The sequence below is a fragment of the Eptatretus burgeri genome, chromosome 13 (genome assembly GCF_056783735.1).
Source record: "Eptatretus burgeri isolate ZD-2024b chromosome 13, Ebu_testis_v1, whole genome shotgun sequence".
Taxonomy (NCBI): Eukaryota; Metazoa; Chordata; class Myxini; order Myxiniformes; family Myxinidae; genus Eptatretus; species Eptatretus burgeri.
In genome coordinates this window covers 19,424,738-19,447,388 of record NC_140973.1, presented here as the reverse complement: position 1 = coordinate 19,447,388, position 22,651 = coordinate 19,424,738, and the positions used below count along the sequence as shown (strand labels likewise).

At 44.8% G+C, this 22,651-nt stretch overlaps 1 protein-coding gene across 4 annotated transcripts in view; it reads right to left on the bottom strand.

Moving 5' to 3' along the window:
* ASPG (asparaginase) overlaps positions 1-3,440 on the bottom strand; it is a 96,106-nt gene extending 92,666 nt beyond the window's left edge. For 2 of the 4 annotated variants that reach the window (XM_085851518.1, XM_085851521.1), the window contains exon 1: positions 3,073-3,438. In XM_085851518.1, coding sequence (XP_085707644.1) covers positions 3,073-3,253 — 181 coding nt within the window. In that variant the 5' untranslated portion in view covers positions 3,254-3,438. Of the gene's footprint in view, positions 1-3,072 lie in introns of all 4 variants that reach the window. The other 2 variants (XM_085851520.1, XM_085851519.1) reach the window with 2 other exon arrangements.
* Between the last annotated feature and the right edge of the window lie 19,211 nt (positions 3,441-22,651).

Genomic DNA, 22,651 nt, shown 5'->3' with positions numbered 1-22,651 from the left:
TTAGGGTTCGGGTTAGATTTAGGTTTAGGGTCAGGTTTAGGGTTAGGGTCAGAATTAGGGTTAGTGTTGACCCGAACCCTGCCTTTGAAGAGTGGGCCGTGTTTGCCCGTATCGGTTCTCCGTTCATTCGTCTTTGTTTTGACTTTAGTTTGACTTTGAGTCTGAGTCTGACTTTGGAGACATGATCTAGACCCTATATTAATTGATCTAGCTCGAAGACTCCAACTCAAACTTAATTTTAAATAAAGATGCCTTCCCCTTGAAGTGCTAATTAATCCACGAGCAATGGATAACAAGCCTGGAAAGCCAAAGCAAAGGCCAGTCTCACTCGCAGCACAAAAATATACGCATATGGGACCATGACCACCATCACACTGACCTGGCAGAGAACTGACGAAGAAGTTGCTTTCCATCCAACACGACTGACTCTGTTCTCCCAGATTTTCCGTCTTTTAACATCTGATGGAAATCTATACATCTTGAATCCCTTCTCCGTTCTATTTGTGCACCCAAAGGCGCAACAACCTGTCATTTTGTCGTAAAATCGATGTAAAACACGAATGAGAACGCTGCGTACAGTGGGAAAGTTAAAACGCTGACCGATATGCATCCGATCCTGTCCGCGATGGACTCAAAATGGCTCCATGCAATCACGTGACTAGATTTTTCCGGACCCTCTATGTCGCTACTCTCTCTATAAAGGGACTCTAGCCTACGCAGCCATGCCTATGCAGCAATGTGTCATGTCATTGGTTTGTAGATAAATGGTGCAGCAACGTGTCATGTCATTGGTTGGTAAATAAATGGCCATAACTTGGGAAGCACTTGTCCGATTAATATCAAACCTTGAAAAGGCACATCCTCGGGTCCCCAGCAATATACCTGGCAAGTTTCAATGAGATCGGACCAGTGGTTGTTGAGAAACAGCGGTCGCAGACACACACACACACACACACACAGAGATTGCTGGATTTTCGATAGATAAACAGCCTGTTTTCAGTTTAACATTGTATTCCTTCTTGCAGTGTACATTAAAGGATCAATCTAGCTGTACTAACAGCTATCAATCAAATTAGCACAATAAATATGATTATCACAGCCCTCTTAAGGCCCTGTCACACCTTGACGTTTTAGCCAGCAATGGCAACGCATTAAAATGTATGTAAAACGCTGGCTTACGCTCAACTTTTGATGTTTTTTTTTTAAAGATTCGGCCGTATTCATAACGACTTGGTCTTATGCATAACGTATTAGTAACGGACACAGAACGTTTCGTTGTGTTATAGATAACTTATACCAACGAATGCTGAACCTGTTGTCGGCCTTCACAACCTATGCCCAACGATAGTCTAACTTAGGCATAGCGCGCTGCACGCATCGCCGATGATGACGTGGCGTAGGTTATGAAAAGGCTGCCGCACAACGATTCAAATCATAACTGCCACAGAAATGGAAGTGTCAACATCGCAGTCACACCTTGGCGATCTTGCCAGTGTATGCCGACCTCTGAAAAATGCATCTAAAACGCTGGCGCACGTCAAATACGGTATGGGTAAGTTTGGTATGCGTGAATAGAACGCTAAAGTACGCGATCATACGTCGTAGTAAGTGGAGTACGTCTTGTAATTTTAAACATGTTGAAATTTTTACGAAGTACTTGCCGTATGACACACGCTCCGCATGCGATGGGAATAAGTTTTAGGCACGATATGCGATCATTGACACACGTCGACACACGTTACTTGAAAGGTGCTCACAAGTCGAAACACGTCAAGGTAATGGTTAGCGTCAGTGTTCCAGACTCCCGGTTTTTTTTTAATTTGGTATGACGGTGTTCAGTGTACAGTGCGGTTATGATTTAAATCGTTGAGCGGCAGCCTATTAATTATATTATATTATATTATAACCGCACTAGAAATCTAAGTGTCAAAATCACCATCATACCGAAGGAAGGAAGGAAAAAAAAAAACCAGAGAGTCTGGAACACTGACGCTAACCATTACCTTGATGCGTTTCGACTTATGAGTAACTTACAAGTAACGTGTGTCGACGTGTGTCAACGATCGCGTGACGTGCCTACAACTTATGGCCAGCGTTATGCAGAACGTGTGAGTCATACACTGGCATAAGTCTTAAAATTTCAAGCATGGAAAATTTGAGGACAACCGAAAAGTACAACGTTCAAAGCCAGCGTACAACGACGTATGGCAGTGTTTTTCAGCGTGCTCTCAATGTTATCAAAACATACCCATAACGTATTCGACGTGTACCAGCGTTTTAGACAAATTTTCCAAAAATCGGCATAAGCTGGCTAAAACGTCAAGGTGTGACTGGGCCTTAAGTAACAGAGGTGTGCATAGCAACCATTCATTTTTTGTGTACATGCGAGCCACATTGTACACATTTCACCCAAGTTTCATCAAAATCAGACTCTTTCTCTTCGAGATATTCGCAATTAACCGTTTCTGAAATGTTCGACATGTACTCGCCCAAAACCTCTCTCCTCCTACAAATATTTTTTGTTCGGGCTGCAAATTGGCATGAAGGGAGCTAGATAGATTGCGCACAGAACTCTAAGCTTCGATTTTTCGATTTTTCGATTTTTTATTTTCGATTTTTTGACCACTGTAAAGAGCCGTTGCTACGCCGTTGCTAGGGCCCGGTGTCCCATATTCGAAAGCACACGATTCCCAGAAATATTGGTCCTACCTCCCAAATTTCATTGGAATCGGTTGAGTGGTTTAGCCCCTCGGCTTGACCAAAGTTTCGCGGACAGACAGACAGATGGAAATGGCCAGAATAAGGGTGCTCTAGCGAGCAGCCAATCCATATCTGGGCCGCTGGAGTATCTTTAATGGTCAGCACAGCAGCACGGCCATACATGGTATGACCTTGCTGGCGAGCACAGCACACATGGCGAGCACAGTTAACATATATTACATAGACGTGGCCACAAGGTCCAAATGGTCAGCGCAGCTCATATACGACCGAAGCGATTAGCGTACATGGTTCACACCGTCCACCCACATGGTGCTACCCGCACGGTCGGCACGTAAAGGGGTACGAACGCACCGTTGTCCTCGTACACCATCCCGATGGTTCCCCCAGTGTTAATGACCAACACCCGAGCCTCTCGCTCGCTCTCGCTCCAGGAACGGGAGACCTGACTCCATCGGCGGCTCCTCCGGCACCCCGAGGAACAGGAACTCGAGGCGCTGGGAGAGATTCTGAAAGAAGAGTCTCCATCGGCCATTACTTCAGAGGTTTAACGACAAGCAGGAAGATGAGACGAAGGACGGAGATCGTCAGGCGCAGGAGATCGTCAGGCGCAGATCACATTCACACAAATGGGAATTCGTCTCCTGCTGTCGTTATGAATGGGAGGCGCGGACGTGGCCCGCAACCACAACCTCTGTCTGAGGCATCGCTGCGCGGACGTGGCCCGCAACCACCTCTGTCTGAGGCATCGCTGCGCGGACGTGGCCCGCAACCACAACCTCTGTCTGAGGAATCGCTGCGCGGACGTGGCCCGCAACCACAACCTCTGTCTGAGGAATCGCTGCGCAGACGTGGTCCGCAACCACAACCTCTGTATGAGGCATCGCTGCGCGGACGTGGCCCGCAACCACAACCTCTGTCTGAGGAATCGCTGCGCGGACGTGGCCCGCAACCACAACCTCTGTCTGAGGAATCGCTGCACGGACGTGGCCCGCAACAACAACCTCTGTCTGAGGCATCACTGCGTGGCCTTGGCCTGCAACCACAACCTCTGTATGAGGAATCGCTGCGCAGACGTGCCCCGCAACCACAACCTCTGTATGAGGCATCGCTGCGCGGACGTGCCCCGCAACCACAACCACTGCCTCAGCCCTAACAAATCGCTGCGCGGCCTCTTCTTCCTCTTCACCTGTACTGCATTCATAATTATGTACTGCATAAATTATAATTTATTCATTTTAGTTTCTCCTTTCATTTTCTAATTTCTTTCCAGTGAGACGTTCTTTTTTTTTTTGGGGGGGGGGGGTATTCCAACCTATTTCGGTAACAAATTTAAAGAAATACTCGTAAATGACTGCCGGGCGTAGTGGCGTGCGCCTGTAATCCGGCTACTCGGAGGGTTGGGTTGGAGGATCGCTCGAGGACGGGAGCTCTGCACTGGGCCGCGATATGAGAGGGTGTAGGGCAGCCCAGAATCATGGCGAAACCCAATCCTTATCCCTGTGTCGTAAGAGGCGACCAGGGTTGCGTCAGGAAGGGCATCCGGCGTAAAACCTATGCCAAATCAGTATCTGTATCATAACGGATGATCCGCTGTGGCGACCCCTAACGGGAGCAGCCGAAAGACATACCTGTTTACACACCTGGGGTGGGGGTAACGTAGTGTGTTGCATTAACCTCTCCACCGAAGGTTAACAGAGGTTATATCTGTCTGTCTGTCTGTCTGTCTACATGATATCTAAAAGTTGTAGACAAGTTATGACAAAACTTGGTGGATGAGTTGGGGAGGTGACAAGAACAAGCAGATTAGATGTTGTTTCAGGTCCGAATCCAGATCGGGCCCAACAGTGGGATACAAAACGTGACCTGTTCAAGCCTGCTCGAGGTATGTGCTCCACCGAGTGCCCTTCTAGTTTGTAAGTATAACAGCTCGGTCGAGGTGCATGAAAAGCTAATGTGAGAGAGAGAGACAGAGGCAGAGACAGAGGCAGAGACAGAGACAGAGACAGAGACAGAGACAGAGACAGAGACAGAGACAGAGACAGAGACAGAGACAGAGACAGAGACAGACTTTGACTTTTATGTCCTTTTATTATAAAATGTACAAAAGAAACAAGTGATGCAACATGTGCAGATTCAATCAAAACATGAATCAGGAACAGGAATAACTCAGGATGTTAAATTAATACAAAAGGAATAAATTTTCTCCTTCCACTCTGCACAATACTTCAATTTTACACCATTTGTCAATGAAGCCATGAATTCGCGAACTCTCTCGATAAAACAGGAATTCCATTTTGAGACGGGCACACACAGAGCCTTCCTTTAAAGGCAAGCAGAGCGCTGCATTCCTGTGAATTAACACCAGAAATCATCTTCTGGTGAGTGATGTATATTGCGAGTTTCGCTTCAGCGAGCAGGAAATTAGCAACTTCAATTCCGACATTCCTGTTGGATACCGGTATACAGAAAATAAAATAGTGGAATGAAAAGCAAAAGCCTAATTTTTGGAAAAAAAATTTCAAGAGTTTAAAAACAGTGGGATCAACCTTTGACAACCAACATAAGCATGGAAAACATCCTCGGATTGATGGCAAAAAGGACATTCATCGGACGAAACAAGGTTCAATCTTTTGAGGAATACGTTTGAAGTCAAGGAATAGTGTGCGAGTCTCCACTGTACGTCTCCGGCACGTTTAGATACAGGTGATGTGTACATGGAAGACCAGGTGGGAGATGATGGAACCCCTGCGGGCAGAAGCTCTTTCCAGTGGGTAGTTAGTGCATTATTGGGGTTGGCAGAGGTAATAACATTGAGACATTGCACATACATGGCAGTCTTTGTACATGTTTGTAGAGGCTTGATGGAAGGAGCGTTAGAAAAAACGAAATCAGGGAAGTCAGGTTGTGTTGTACTTGCACCTTGAACATCATGTGATGGAGGCCACGATAAATTAAAAAGGTTGAAAACTTTAACAATTGAACGTAGAATTAGTTCAATTATTCGTGTTGATTTAACATTGCAAGCTTCCAATATCTGGTTCGGAGTCTGCCATTCAGAATATGTGTGATTGACAAAGTCTTCCACAAGGAAGAAGCCAGATTCAATGAAGGATTGAATGAGGGACCTGCTTTGAAAGTCATGGTGAAAGAGGCTGTTGTAAAAAAACAGGTTCACGCATGAAATTACTAAATTTATACGAATCCTTGTTTCGTACTAGAAGGAGACTTTGATAGAAGGAGGGCAGTAAGGAGGTGTCAACTCGCTGCAGATCAAGCAGAACAAGTTTAGGTCCACACTTGAGCTTACCAGCTTGCAGGAGCAAACAGGAAGGCATCAGCCGCCAGGACAGGACCTCCTTGTATAGAAGTTGACGCAAGGTAGTCAGTCGAAAGGACAGTATTTTGCTGGTAATGTCCACGAGTCCTTGACCGCCTTTTTCTAGCGGGACACTCAGAAGATCTGCTCGGAGCCGGTGCATGCCGTTCCAGAAAAAGTTAACAAGGATTCGTTGCAAATTCAGGATTCGTGATTTGGGGGGTTGTAAGGCAATCATCCGATGCCAGAGTTTGGAAGCAGCTAAATTATTGATTATTAGCACTCTGCCTCTGTAGGATAGTAAGCTGGATAAACTTTTCCAGCAATTAAGGGTGTGAAAGATTTGATCCACCATCTGGTCCCAATTTTTTTAAAGAAAAGGTCACGTTCCCAAGAAAAACACCCAGATGTTGAACACCATCATGCCTCCACTGCAAGGCATTAGGCAGCGGAGGTGGGATAAATAACTCTGAAGGACCAAGGCACAACGCTCTACTCTTTCTCCAGTTAACAGTAGCAGAAGATGCAAGATTAAAATTTTGTAGAACATTTGTAAGAGCAGCAATGTCAGATTGAGTGTTGACAATTACACACAGATCGTCAGCATATGCAAGAACCTTAATTGAAGGTACCACTGAAAAACCAGAGAGCTTGTGGTGTAAATGAATGAGCAAGGGTTCAATGGAAAGGGAGTACAGGTACCCAGAAAGAGGGCAACCTTGTCTAATTCCTCGCTGAACTGGAAAAAGGTGAACACAAACTGTTATTAATGTTTAGTAGACTGGAATTGTTATGATACAGCAACTTAATGCAGGAAATAAAGAAAGATCTAAACCCAAACCCTTTTAAAACTTCAAATAAATATAAATGGTCAACGTTATCGAAAGCTTTTTCTTGATTGAGAAAGATCAGCCCAGTATTGACGTTCTGACAATGGCAAATCGAAATCAAATCGCGAACAGAAAATATATTGTTAAATATTGATCGACCAGGAATGCAATGGGACTGTTCAGGAGTTACAATGTGTCCTATTATAACTTTTAAACAATTGGCGAGTAATTTGGACAGGATTTTATAATCAGCAGAAAGTAGAGAGATAGGGCGCCAGTTGTCAACAAGTTGAAGGTCACCTTTTTGGGGATAAGTAAGAGGAAAGCACGTCTGCAGCTCAGAGGAAGTTCACCAGCTTGTATGCTTTCTTGCAAGACTGTTAATAGACATGGTCCCAGCAGATCCCAGAAAGCGCTGTAGAATTCTACTGGCAACCCGTCGAACCCAGGTGCTTTGCTGGTGGGCAAGGTTTTTACAACACTTGTAAGTTCATCCAAGGTTATTTCACCTTCAACAGTCAATTTCTGTGTTTCAGTAAGTGCAGGTAAGGAAGTAGTAAAATGATGTGTGTGGTTTAACGAAATATGCTTGGCAGAATAGAGGTTTGAAAAATAATTTTTAACAGTGAGTTTAATATCACTCGGATCAGTCAGCGTCTTTCCATCAGCAGAAAGCAAGGATAATATTTGTTTCTGATTTTTGGAAGTTGTTTCCAACTTGAAGAAGAAACTGCTGGGAGTGTTTAGTTGCTGTAGGTGAATCATTCTCATTCGAATGAGTGCACCTTTTGCCTTCTCGACCAATAACTCGTTCAGAAGAGCTTTCTTTTCATGCAACATTTGCTGCTGTCTATTGTCATTAGAGGAGGACACTGCATTTTGCAAGTTTAGAATTTGTGTCTTCGCTAATTCTATGTCAATGTTGCGATTCAGAGAACCGTGTGTCGTGAGAAGTTTTGACAGAAAACTCCAATTTGAACTTTGGTATTGTCCCACCACTGACGTTGACAAGAGAACTTCTGATCGTTCGTGATGTAGTGTGCCCAAAATGTTTTAAAGTAAGTAACAAATAAATCATTTTGAAGAAGTGCTGTGTTAAACTTCCAATAAGGGCTCCCCTTCTTAACTAGTGGCAATTGAAACCGCATAACAACAACATGGTGATCAGAGAACCCAGATGGGAGAATTGAGGTGTTTAAGACAAGGTTAAGAAAATGATTGGAAACATAGAATTTATCAAGTCGAGCTGAAGACACTCGATTGTTAGAACAGCGACACCAAGTAAATTGTTGTTGCGTCAGATGTTGCAGTCGCCAAATGTCAGTCAACTTGAATTTTGAAATGGAGCGAGCAAGAGCTCTCGTACTGGCTGCATGTGGCTCAGGGCCATTCCTATCAAGAGGGGGGTTTAGTGTACAATTAAAATCACCTCCGAGACATTGAAAGTGGTCGGGGAGGATATTAGCAAGAAATGATTGAAGACAATCAAAAAAAGAAGATCTTTCAGGATTTGTGCTCGGAGCATATAGATTGACAATGGTGAAAAGCTGCGGACGAATGGAAAAGGTCAGGGAAGCTAAATGTCCTTTTACAATTTCTTTGAAGGAGACTAAAGTTAAAGGAAGAGTTTGCTGAAAGTAGATGGCTATCCCAGCAATCAGACTTGAAAGACTGCTAAAGAACCAATGTCCTTTAAGAAATAATTCCCATTCAGCTGAAGAAGAGTCAGTGGAATGAGTTTCTTGTAGTAATAAGATATCAAACTTGTTGCACTCGATTAGTTGTTTAACTTGCACTTTACGGAGAGAATTAAGACCACCATTGATATTTAAGCTTGCAATGGATATTTTCATTGAAGGTTTGAAGAGGGGAAGGGACAGAGGTCATCAGGTAGAACAGCATCAACCATTATTTTTGAGTTCGTTCCGAGCACGACTTAAAAATTTCCTGAAACAATGACGTTGAGGGTCAGTAAGATTGTACCGGTCAGGTCTGGAAATCATTATTCGGGTCATTTGAATAAAGTCTTCTAGAACTGGAAAATTGTCTTTAATTTTGACATTCTTTTTTCGAAAACTTTTGTTCATGAAGGTGTGAATAGTATCTGGGGAAATTGAAGAAGCGTCTTCGAGCTTTAGAGAAGAAGTATCGCTACCCGCATCACTTGAAACAGAGACAGAAGAAGATGTCCCGTCAGACTCGTAAACCCCCATACTATCTGCGGCAATACCCTGCTGTTCTTCAGCAGTGACTTGATTAGATGTCACAGGCACGGCTGCCTCCAAATTACAATCAATCTGTACATCCGGTGTGTTGATTTTGACTGGGGTAACTGTACATGGGAGGGAGGTTCCATCAATTTGACCGGGGACCTCAGATTCGTCAGGCACGGTGGGAGTACCAGTTTTGTTAGTTCGGGTAGGTGTTTTAGCATTATCATGACATTCGTAACACTGCTCTACATTATGGGGAGAGGCCCCCTTTTGTGAAGCGGTACATTCTAGGGGTCAGGAATACAGTCTTTCGATATTAATGATTTGGTATCTACTCCATCATCATTAATATTATTATTGAGTAAAACATCCGATTTTTCCTCTTCTTCTAACAAGGCAAATTGGTTGGAAAGTGAGATTCCAGTACCATTTATGCTCGTGTTGGTTGGTCGTTTTCCGGAGGGTGATATGTTTCTGACAACAGACTTGCGTTTTTTAACTTTAGAAACAGTAACGAACCCCTCGTTTGTGGTATCCATCTATTCATTACAAGTGCTTGTGTCAACTCGTTCAATAACTAAAGGCCTATCTTGTTTATTTGTTGAAAGGGAAGCTGCAACATTCGACTGAAGCTCAACGTTATCTACCGAGTTGGTGATATTAATATTAAGGCAAGGATCGTCACCAACAGAATCAGTAACGTTGGGAAGAGGATCCTTATGAGCACAGTCAGTGACATTGGAGGCAGAGACCTTACGAGCAGTGTCAGTAATGCTGGGGAGGGGATCGTTACCGACGGAGTCAGTAACATTGGGGGGAGGATAATCATTTCGGGTGAAAGTGATAGTATTAGTCTGAAAATCATTATTAGGAGCATTGAGGGGAGGATGTTTCTGACTGAGTGGACAGAACTGTTTCATATGTCCAATCGCTCCACAACCAAAACACTTTACAGTGTCAGTAGAGACATATACTTGATAGTTATGACCATTTGAAGTGAACTTCATAATAACGTTAAGTGAAGCATATTCTTTTTTAAGTACCATAAATACTTGGCTGCGGAAGCTCATGACATGGCTTACCTGTTTGTCTTTAAAGCCGACAGGGAGCATTATTAATGGAGAGACACAATCACCATAGCGCTGCAAGGCTGAAAGTATTAAGTCATTCTTTAGGAATGGTGGGAGATTACTAATTACTACCCTTTGTGCACAAGAGTCAAGGGGGTATGCCATTACAAATGTCCCAGAATCAAGGGCCAAGCCTTGTTCAACAATTGGAGCAACGAACGCTTCATCAGATACAAAAATGATCACACGCTTGTTCATACGTGAAGCAGCACGTACCTTTTCGAAACCAATTATGTTCCCGATTACCATGACAATCGCTTCCACCGTAACACCTTCCGGTGGAGAGCAAGCTATACCGTTTTTATGTGATAAATGCTCGAATGCAGCATATTGCTGTGTATGAGCAGCCGCCATGTTTAAGTACACGGGGCCCAACCTCCTCCCTACCTCGGAAAAAGGAAGTCAACAAGGCACTCCTACTTCCTCTGACTTTGGGAAAGAGGGAGTTAACAAAAACGAACTAAAAAGAAGATAACAAAATAAATTAAAATAAAACAGGTTTAAAGCAGAGAGCAAAACCTCAAAGCAAAATCTATCCTTAACCTAAATGGGTAGGCCGTGCCCAAAGGGAGGGCCAGCTCTCACTCTTTCTCTCTCTCTCTCAACGATAACAGAGGAGAAAAACCACGAATAAAACCACCACAGAACACAACAGGAAGGAAAAGGGGAAGAGGGAGGGGGAGGGAAGGGACGAAAACGACACTGAAAACTCACCACAACACAGAGCAGCAGCCCATGGCGGCCATGACACCATGCCCAGAAAACAAACGACCAGCAGGGGGCGAGAGAGAGAGAGAGAGAGAGAGAGAGAGAGAGAGAGAGAGAGAGAGAGAGAGAGAGAGAGAGAGAGAGAGAGAGAGAGAGAGAGAGAGAGAGAGAGAGAGAGAGAGAGAGAGAGAGAGAGAGAGAGAGAGAGAGAGAGAGAGAGAGAGAGAGAGAGAGAGAGAGAGAGAGAGAGAGAGACAGAGAGACAGAGAGACAGAGAGACAGAGAGAGAGAGAGAGAGAGAGAGAGAGAGAGAGAGAGAGAGAGAGAGAGAGAGAGAGACAGAGAGACAGAGAGACAGAGAGACAGAGAGACAGAGAGACAGAGAGACAGAGAGACAGAGACATATGTTTTGGAGGTTTCAGGGAGAGACACCAACACATGAAGGATCCCTAACATAGTTATATCTGTAATATTTTGTGGAGCTAAATTACCTCTCCTCAATCCTCATATCAGTGTAAGGGAAATATACATTGTGAGTACACGTCCCTTCGAGTTATCCCATTGTTCTCTTCCCTCATTCTTAAAATTCATTCTCAAACACTTCTCAACGCTTTATCGACTCAAAGCACGAACAACATTAATTCCGCAAACCACACCACGAACAACACAAATCCAAAACATACCTCTTACATATATGGAACTAGCAGAGGTATCTGGCATTGCTCGGTGGGTACCCGACGTTTCCCGGTAGGTATCTGGAATTGCTCGGTGGGTACCCGACATTGCCCGGTGGGTACCCGACATTGCTCGGTGGGTACCCGACATTGCTCGGTGGGTACCCGACATTGCCCAGTGGGTATCCACCATTTCTCGGTGGGGAACCGATGTTGCCCGGTGGGTATCCGGCATTGCTCAGTGGGTACCCGACATTGCCCGGTGGGTACCCGACATTGCTCGGTGGGTACCCGACGTTGCCCGGTACTCTTCTAACCCTGATGGCATTTTGAAGAAATCTATTTCTTATTTTTTCTATTTTTTGTTGGTGCCAAAAACACTTCCCGACACCCATTAAGGAACGGGGTCGGGAATCATTTAATATTTAATATTACCTTATCGCTACAAAGGCTTGGGCACTATATAGAGCGATGAAAAAACAAAATCCAAACAAAATCAAACTTGTTTTTTTCAAATTTTTCAAAAAAATGTTTTTTCCCCCTAAAACAACATGAGAACACGGACCTCCAGCAGTGCAAGAATACCAAAATCAAATGCTCTCACCAAGCAGATGTCCAGGTCAGAGAATTTCAACAATCCCATTCGTCCAAGTCCGGAGTGCTGCAAAACAATGGTGATGCTTCCTTGTAGTGATTAGTGGGCGAAATGCAATGTGTTCATGTGCCAAAGGCACTCTTTTGTACGTATGAATCCATAGTCGAGGCTCATGGAAGAGCTAGTACTGGTACACTGAACGAATCAGGATGCAACAGGACAAAGGGAACTTGTTGTGGGTTCCAAATACAATTTGGCCTCACCAATCACAGTTCGAGCTGAGGCAGGTTACAGCAGAGGAAAATGGGGCATTTGCTCCCGGCCCCAGATCTTGACCGGCCCAAAAAATTGAGTGAACAAAATGTTTTTATGCAGTTTCTCGTTATGCAACCGAAAATAGCTGTCTGGACAATGTCCAAACTTGGGATTCTGGTCTGTTCTGTATCATAAAATAACTATAATGATGATTACTTTGAATTTTTGTTTCAGAAAAAAACTGAGAAAATGAAAAAGGTCCAAAGGAGGCGCACAGGAATCGAGAGAAAAACGACACAAGCAGAATCGAGTTGAAGCTGAACTCGCCAAAACATCAAAGATAGACAGTTAATTCTCACCCAGTTTCTTCTCGACCACAAAAGGTGCTTCACACACTAATGCGGGAGGTGATGATGCTGCTGCCCAGCCTCCTCCTACTGCTGCTGTCACCGTCGCTGCTGCTGCTGAAGAAGATGACCATGCAAAAGTGGAACTCCAACTCCAGGAAACTGAACTTGCTGATGCTGATGAGAATGAGATGGAGGTAGCAGACCTGGAGCCAGAACCATCCATGCCCGTACTCCGGGCACACCAGGAGACGATCTTGGACACTGTGTCCGGGAAGACATCAAAGAAAAATCATGCCGTTTCTGCATTGCTAAGGGTTCCTCAACTTGCCAACATCTCAACGGACCTTTGGATGCCTCAATGAGTGTAAGAAATCGACATCTTCACAAAAAGCATTGGTGGAAACATGAACAGCACTGCAGATCTTGAGCCCGATCTTTCCGGTGAGCTGAACTTCCTGACTTCAACTTTATGATCTCATTTTGCATCTGAAGGTGCCAATCTTTACCACCAGTCAAAAAGAAGCTCCAGAGCGGTGGATGTACCGTGTCGTCATGGGGAATGGCTCCCTTTGCAATTTGATCCTCAATGTCATCAACATGCTGTGCATCTTGCTTTCGCTGATGATGACAGACCGTCACGGCGAACGGTCACTCAGCATCCTCAGGCATGTCAAAAACGATCTGCGTTCAACCATGGGGACAGCAACGAATGTCAAGCCTCTGACTTCGCAGCAATGAACACGGAATGCTGAACTCGCTGACTGGCTGCCTCGGACTCAGAATGCTGGATTGATGGATGAAATGATGTCTGACTTTGCGTCATTGAAAGTTCGCACAAAGTCATTTTAAGTTGTGCTTCGTACGGTACGTACACGGTATGTGTATCCCCGTGCGTACATCCCCCACATCGCGTGGGTATGTAAGCACCACTTGATGCCATTGGTTATGTTCCATCATATTGTTTGTCTTATTGTCCATTATATTTTGTTTCAGTATTATTGTTAGTCATGAGTTTTGTTTGATGTTTTGGTTTTTTTTCGAAAATTGTTCATGATTATATTTAAGTTTAATATTTTTTTTATATGTGTGCGGGTATAAATCAGTTAAATGAGGGAAAATGAAATAATGTATTTTATTAATATAACTGCTTCAAGTCTACATGTAAATAAGTGAGACAGACTGGAGATTCTTTACTCAACCTCAGATAACCTGTGTCTCCGGGGGTGGCACTCATGTTGAGACCGGCCCGAAAACACTTCGGTCCCGCTCTTGGCAAGGCTCAACCCGGCACTGAGTTTGAGCTGCATCATTGGAGCCAATTTAACGTGTGTTGTGGTTGAGGTCATCGCTCAGGTATGGTCACCTTGAGGTTTTTATAGGACTAAACCGAGCTTATTATTTTTTGCATTGGTGATATTTGCATTGAAAACCTTTAAACTTATTTGGAAATATCCAACTTTGTGCGCAAACTTCATTTTCATGTCAATGAGTACAATGAGTATGCCTAGTGTTGGCTTAATGGTGATGGTGGTAGACTTGGGATCCCAGGGTTCTGAGTTCAAATCCTGCTTGGCTGTTGAATTAATACCAGGTGGGGTTGACTCAGCCTGTCACCCTTCTGAGGTTGGCAAAATGAGTACCAGCTTGCTGGGATGAATGAGCCATTTGAGTATCCAGGGTTGGAGTGGTGACCCGTCCAGGATTGTGCTCAATAGCCCAGGAGACTGCTTGGGCAGCACTGATGATCTGCACAGAGTATGGTCCCAATAGAATGGAGTTCAGTGTAGACCAGATTGCAGATCTTTGTTAATGGTGCCTTGATCAGCCTTGATCACTTTACTCTACTATGACTTCTTTAATGACATAAATGATTCCTGCAGCTTGTAGTGGGGGTGGTGGGGGAGCGAATTGGCCCAACTGGCTCGTCAGGGTTGACGTTCAATGGAATGGGGTTTGAGCAGGAATCTTTAAATAAATATGTGTCTGTATGTGTGTAACACCAATCATGCCAAAACTACCTGGCCAATTGCAACCAAACTTGGCACATCGATGAAGTTCGACCTCGTGGTGAACACGGGCTACTTGGTTTCATCTGTTGGCATGGGAGTTCAGAAAGGAAGGTCAACAAATATTCTCTTTGTAAATGTGTATCATGTAGCTCCACCCGTTGGTGGTGTCAGAGGGTATTACAAGTCAGCTGTGGAGATAACTTGCATTTTTGCACTGCACACGTCCCCAGATAGTGGGAAGCCCCAAAGCCAACCTGCACTATCATGGGAGGGAGTGGAAGGGGGGAGTGGGACTCCAGAAGGAGGGGAATGGGAGGGATGAGAGTCCAGAGGGAGGGCGTGGGGAATGAGGAGGGAGGGGAAGGGAGGAAGGACCTGGTGTTGCCCACACCGGGCACCTCTGATAGCTAGTAATATTCCATTTCAGGGTGCTGACGAAAGGTCACTCACCTCCTCTTTGCAAAATAAAACCGTGGGATCTTTAACGTCCGTGATCACCACCACTGAACGCAATGCTAACAGACGGGACACCAGGCATGCCCATTCGAGAGACACTTGATGTAACACCCTGCTTGTGGAACACCAGTTTGCGACAGTTTATAGTGGGGTCAGGAATCGAACAAAGACTACACAGCTCAAATGTAAGTGTGCTAGCTGTGCATCATGCATGACAACACGTCGTCCTTCATTTCACCTGTTAGAATATCAAATAGTTGATATAAAAACATCAGACGAATAAATGCCTGTGCTCAGGAATCAGGCTGTCACAGCAAGATCCTGGCATTAAATCAGCGGAGGATGGAGGAGGGCTCGGTGAATACTCAAGTATTTATTGTGCCTTCCATGGATTGTAAAGCATGCTGGCCTTGTTTTTCAGCTGTGAGGGTTGGTGGTGGCTGGGGGTGTGTCGTGACGTCACAATGCTGCCCTTGATGAAAGCTTGTTACATCAGCCGTTTGTACTCAAGATATCGAGCCTGACAAATGTCAATGTCTTACTGCCAATCCCATAGTAATTAGTAAACGGGAACCATTTTCAGTTTGGCTGTCTTACAAAACCAGGGTATCTTCATCTGTTTATGTTTTGAAGTTTGTGCAAGGTGCAAATCTAACCCTCACTGTATATCTCCTGCCAAGACTAAACCGAGCGGTCCCTTTTACCCCGGGCTCAAAACTCATCACCAGTGCTGTACTGTGGTCCAAATTCGTTTGGTATAGATAACGTATGCTATTTATTTATTTTTAACAGGAATTATTTTTGACTCTTAAACTTCTGTTTCCATTGTTATGAGTTGTTAGTATTTTGTTTGAACTTGAATTTAGGTTTATCTTGAAATAGTTTTGTGCAATCTTCTGCTATAAATACTCTTTTACTGTGTGTGTGTTTGTGTGTGTGTATGTGTGTGAGATTGTGTGTGTGTGTGTGTGTGTGTTTGTGTGTGTGTATGTGTGTGAGATTGTGTGTGTGTGTGTGCATGTATGTTTGTGTGTTGTGTGTGTGATTGTGTATGTGTGTATGTTTGTGTGTGAGATTGTGTTTGTGTGTGTGTGTCTGTGTGTGTGTTTGTGTGTGTGTCTGTGTGTGTATGTTTGTGTGTGTGTCTGTGTGTATGTGTGTGTGTACATGTGTGTGCGTGTATGTTTGTGTGTATGTGAAATTGTGTTTGTGTGTGTGTGTGTGTGTGTGTGTGAAATTGTGTTTGTGTATGTGTGTGTATGTTTGTGTGCGAGATTGTGTATGTGTGTGTATGTTTGTGTGCATGTATGTTTGTGTGTGATTGTGTGTGTATATATATATGTTTGTGTGTGTGAAATTGTGTATGTGTATGTGTGTATGTTTGTGTATGTTTGTGTTTGAGATTGTGCTTGTTTGTGTGTGATTGTGTGTGTATGTTTGTGTGTGTGTGATTGTGTGTATGTGTGTGTATGTGCATGTGTGTGTATGTTTATGTGTGTGTGTGTGTGACTTTGTGTGTATGTGTGTGTGTATGTTTGTGTGTGTGAAGAATCTTCTTTGACCTCTATACAATTCCATACCCCTGGGCCAATCTCCATTAAGTTTTTCAAATGCGTTTGTGGTACACAGGGTGAAGTCATGGGCACACAATCTCCCCCCCCCCTACTTAGCTGACACACAATCTCCCTCCCCCTCTCCCCATCCCCACCACACATGTTGTGTCCAAAGTATGACAGTTTTTGTTTTTGCATCAGCACCTACTTTATGTACATGGTGATAGTGATGGTGATGGTGGTTTAATTTCTTCAAGCACTGATTTCTTTGTTTTTCTTGCAGTCCATGGAATTTTTAACATTCGTCTCCAACATCATATTTCAAAATAGTCAATCTTCATCCTTTCTTTCATTATCACTGTCCACAACTCACATCCATATATTGCAACGAGAAATACCAGATCATTCCCCAGCCTCCTCTTGGTTTGTTTTGTCACATGTTTGTCTTTCCAGATGTTTCTCAATCCTGACAATGCTGTTTTCTCCACATTCCCCACTCATTTCAATCTTAGAACCCAGGAAGATGAAACCTTGCACTAGTTGCACCAGATCGTCTCCCAATGTGAACATGTCGATCTTCTCAGTTGACAAGATTTTAATATTTTTCGGTTTAAATAAAGACCAGTCTTTCTCATTTTCCTTCTTCACTGTCTGCACCAGTTTCCTCAAGACCTCTTTACTTTCTGTCAACAGAGTGGTATCATCAGCATATCTCATGTTGTTGATACATCTTCCTCAAATCCTGACTCGAACCTCCATGTCATCCAAGTTTCATTTGTCTGAGCTGTTTCACCCAAGTTTCATTTGTCTGAGCTGTTTCATTTGTCTGAGCTGTTTCATCCAAGTTTCATTTGTCTGAGCTGTTTCATCCAAGTTTCATTTGTCTGAGCTGTTTCATCCAAGTTTCATGCACCCGAGCTGTCTGACCCGTTTTCCAATTCCAAACCATTCCGTCTCTCCGTCTCCGTCCGTCTCCGTCCGTCTCCCTGTCTCCCTGTCTCCCTCTCTCTCTCTCTCTCTCTCTCTCTCTCTCTCTCTCTGTCTCTCTGTCTCTCTGTCTCTCTGTCTCTCTGTCTCTCTGTCTCTCTCTCTCCATATTCTGTTCTTAATGTAGCTTCTTGTTTAGTGTGTCAGACATATCAGGTGCTCCGAGATCCCCATTGCTCTTGGCATAATCCACATCAATTCATGATCAACATCATCGAAGATTTTGTAAAAGTCGATAAAACAGAGAATCACCTTCCTTTGATATTCCCTTTCCTTTTTTCCATGATGCACCTCAGATTGGCGATTTCATCCCGAGTACCTCTTCCTCTTCTGAAACCTGCTTGCCCAACGAGCATTTCTCGCTTCACGAAGTCTTCTGTTCTGTGTTGATGACCTTGAGTAATATTTTGCTCGTTTGTGAAATCAAGACAATGGTCGGTTATCTGAACAGTCTGGTGGTGCTACACCGTACACATTTACATTGACAATTTGTGTCGTGAATTGAACCCCCTCGACTGAATTTTTTGAAAAGCTAAAACCTTCTCGGGCACACCCCAAGTACAACCACCAAATTTCAACTTGTTAAAAGCACCCGCTCCCTTTGGGAGTGACAAAAGGGGATTCATGTGTTTGTGCACATGCACACCATGTGCTGAGGGCGGTGTGTTAATATTCTTATTATTATTCTTTAATGGCCACAATTATTCCTATGTTCTTGTGGGGTTGGCTGGGGAAAGTTAGAAAACTTAGCCCAAGTCTTTCACGAATCGACTGGTCAGGCCTGACGTTTGACTAAGGTTCGGGCAGGAATTTGGAATTATATCATGGACTGAACAAACAAAATGTGTCTAGTTTTTAACTTTCATGTCCCACCTCTTGTGTTGAGCTGAAATTTTGCATATATTTAGTTTAAAAATCATTTATAGAGAATTCATAACTCATCAGGGCAAAAAGTTGCACATTCATTAGTTATGCTAATAAGCAACAACTATTGCGTCATCTTGTGTCATATATTAGATAGCCGTGTATAACTGAATGGGAATTCTAAAAATAAAGTACGTAGTCCATGTAGAGATAGGGACACTGTGTTGGTGATTGAGGTCCGACACATATACACACACACACACACACACACACACACACACACACACACACACACACACACACACACACACACACGTCCATTCAAATTTTAATATAAAATTGAGTGATATATATATATATATATATATATATATATATATATATATATATATATATGTGTATATATATATATATATATATATATATATATAGATATATGTGTATATATATAGATATATATATGTATGTATATATATTGTTGTAGATTTCCCACCTGTCGGCTTGCGAACGACCGCGTCTAACCAATAGCGGTCGCTTCGCCCACCGAACGGACAATCCAGTCGTGGATTTCTGGATCAACGCCGGAAACCAGCCACGGGTGTGTTTTTAAGCACACCACAACCTTGTTCGCACTCTACCCGTGCTACAGGGTCCGATCGCCAAATATTCGATTTACCTAATTATTCGCGCGGGTAGGTTACCGAGAGATTGTACCTCAACAGGACCGCTTGGAAACGAGCCGCTTAAGCAGCTCGCTTCCTTTTGGTATAACCGAGCGGGGTATTATCGCGCAGTCCCGTTGGACCCGATAACTTTACCGGCTATTTAAAAACCAACTATATTCCGAGTGCAAGATTGGGCAGTTCAATGAGGGAATGGAAGCAACGAACAGGTTTACATTCACACAAGGACATTTATTATAATAAAGCACGTATGCAATTAAACAAGGCAAAACACGTATGCTCGGAGGACAGGTGAGCTGAAACCCAGAACCTATCTCGAACCTCTCCACCTCGTGTGGTCTTCAAGTTGTTTCGACCCGGGCTCCAGCGAGAGCGAGCTGGATCCAATCGCCGTGAGCCGCGATCACGCCCGAGCTCACGTGAATCCTCCCGCGCTTCTCAACATGTGCTGGTGAGACGAGGCGCCGATCCTTCCTGTCGATGCACCGCTTCCCCCAAGGAACCACCTCCACGGAGAGGTCGATGAGTCACACCAAGCCGGGAACCAAAAATGGAGAACAAAGAGCTCCACGAACCAAGAAAAAGAAGCCACCACTCGCAGCTCGAGCCGAGCGACCGGCTTAACTTTCTTCCAAACAGGGCAGCTTGAAGCAAAAAGCCCTCCTGAGCCAAGCAGAAGCCGAAGCTCATGGAACCATCACAGGAAAAAGCCTCCAAAAAGCCTCCTCCCGAGCCAGGCCTCAGCCGAAGCTCACTAAGCCAGCCGAAGCAAAAAGCTTCCGAAGGCCTCAACCCTAACCCAAGCCAACCAGGACCCGAAGGTCTGCTGAACGGCTACTCTCTGCCGAACCAAAAAGCTTACTCATCCACTTCCCAACACGAACAAAGCGAAGATCTCCTCTTATCCTTCTCCCGCTCTTCCCCCGCTCCCAGCATGACTCATGACTCATAACTCATGCCCTCGTGCTCCATCCCCTGCTCAGCCACGGGTGGGGGGAGTTGTTGACATCATGATTCACGGGACGGCAGGGTTCTTCTTGCTCTTCGCAGAAGAGGGGAAGGGATGTCTCCATTGTTCGTTCCCTCACTATTAAATAGATCCGCAGCGTATCTAATCGATTTCTGAACGTTTAAACAATGGAAGGTGAGCTATCTCGGGAAGAAGCACTTATCGACACAGCTGACTAAAGGAACCTGGATGTTGTGTGCAATCGAATTCCAAATTCGTAACACTACCCCCTCCCCTTTTTACATAATCGTCCCAAGTCGTCAAATTTTCGTGTGAGCAGCATGTGTAAGTTTTCCCCTAATACATTCTACCTTCGGATCCCTGAGTGCGAGATTTCTTTATATGTGTCCCAAAAATAAATAACCTAATGCGCTGCGTAATTACCTAAACAAACTCTCACAGACTCATTTGTACAACTTAACTAAAATTGCCAGCGCTAAAACAAACATGCCGGTGGGGTTCCACGTATTTACAGTTTTCACTCAACTTATCCATTACTTAACCATGGCCCAGGACTTGTGATCTGTGAAAGGGGAGAAGGTAAAAGTCATTTCAAAGTTCATTGATGCAGGGGAATGAATGGAGATGGTCGAAAAACACAAATGAGCATGATGGATGCACGGGCTGCCTGCAGGGCAGTCCTTGCAAAACTGGATGTTCCTGGCGCACATGGTGATGGATGGACAGGGGCAAACGCAAACAAGGGCTAGCAGGCATGGGGTCATGGCAGAGGCAGGCAAACTAGGCATGGCAATGCAAGCCCATGCAGAACAGGCGGCTGCAGCACAACAGGCCGGCAGGTGAAGCTGGCCAGCCTCTGGTGTGGTTCCATCAGGTCTGGAGGGAGTACGGTGGTTAGGCCGCTCTGAAGGCGGGCTCGGACCTAGCCTACTGTCTCCCCCCACTCTATCGCCTTTGGCTATCTCTGTCCATACCCACTCCCTTAATTTGTCACAAAACAAAATTTAGCCCCTCTTTATTTTTATTATTTTTATTTCCCTTTTATAATCGTCTCCCTAACCCCCTTTATTGTCTCTGTCCTTATAACCTATCCTGTCAACCTAGCCTACTCCCAACCCCTACGTTCACTCTCTGGAGGGAATAGGGAGAGACTAGCGTCCTGTCTCGAGGCCCAACAAAGCCTCAGAATGGCCTCCTCAGAGTTCAGCGATCTACCAAGGTGGGTCCAGTGGCCTACAACAAGCGAAGGGATGGATGGTGCGAAGGAGTACATCTAACTTTCCTAGCATTCATTAACCTGAAACTACCCCGGGGCTTTCCAAAAACACCCCACATTTTAAAACTATCGGTTCTAAAAACCATGATTCCCGTCGCCTGTGTTGGTGTCCATTATAAATTTGGGCCTTGCCCTCTAATTTTCATTCGTGCCATCGCACAATTTCCTGGCTGGGCAGCGTGGCTCAACAGGCAGGAACCCCCCCCCCCCTCTTCTGAACTCTAACCATGGCACCCCCAGGCCCGCAGGCTGCCTCCAAGCCTAGCTGCTCCCTATAAACGTGGGGGGTTGCCCTCTCTGGCATTGCCCCCCTCAGATGCCCACGTGGCGTGTTGATGCCCCGGGTCCCTTTCTGAGGGTCGCCCTTGCCCACGACACTGCCCCCGTGGCATTCTGGCGCTACGGGTCCCGTTTCCGACGGGTCGCCCGTGCCCACTACACTATCCCAGCCCCTCTTGGGCCCTTGGCCTACTCTGGTCGACTAGTCCGGTGCCTGGGGTGCCCACAAAACAAAACTCAACTTTCCACAGCCACGCTCCCAGCCGGTCCATGAACTCCTGCACCCCTCCAAACAGGTTTCGTGCCTTCTCTCTACACCAACAAAACGACCTCCTGTTAGTATATTTAACTACCCACCAACTAACATTAAACTGACCCCAGGGTCACTTGGGTGGGAATCACTCCTCCCCCCAATCAGTCATCGCACCATGCGTACCACATTAGCTCCACTCACACACTTGGGCCTGCTGTCCCACACTCATTCCTCACGCACTTTCCATTTTGCAACTCACACCAACACTCTATACTGCCATCCTCTAACTAAATCCCCTGACTAACTCATGCTCCCTCGTCATCCCTTAAAACTCATGCACGTTCCATTTACTCTACGTAGCTAAGCTACGTCTCCACTACACATTTCCAGTCTGTCCGTGTCTCCAAAAATCTAAAAATTCCCATTTCCTAAATCTAAACTAAAATCCCTCTAACTAATCCATTCCACGGGCTCCATGAGGAACAATTCACGTCCCCATGAAGCTGGTCTAACTAACTCTAACCCATCT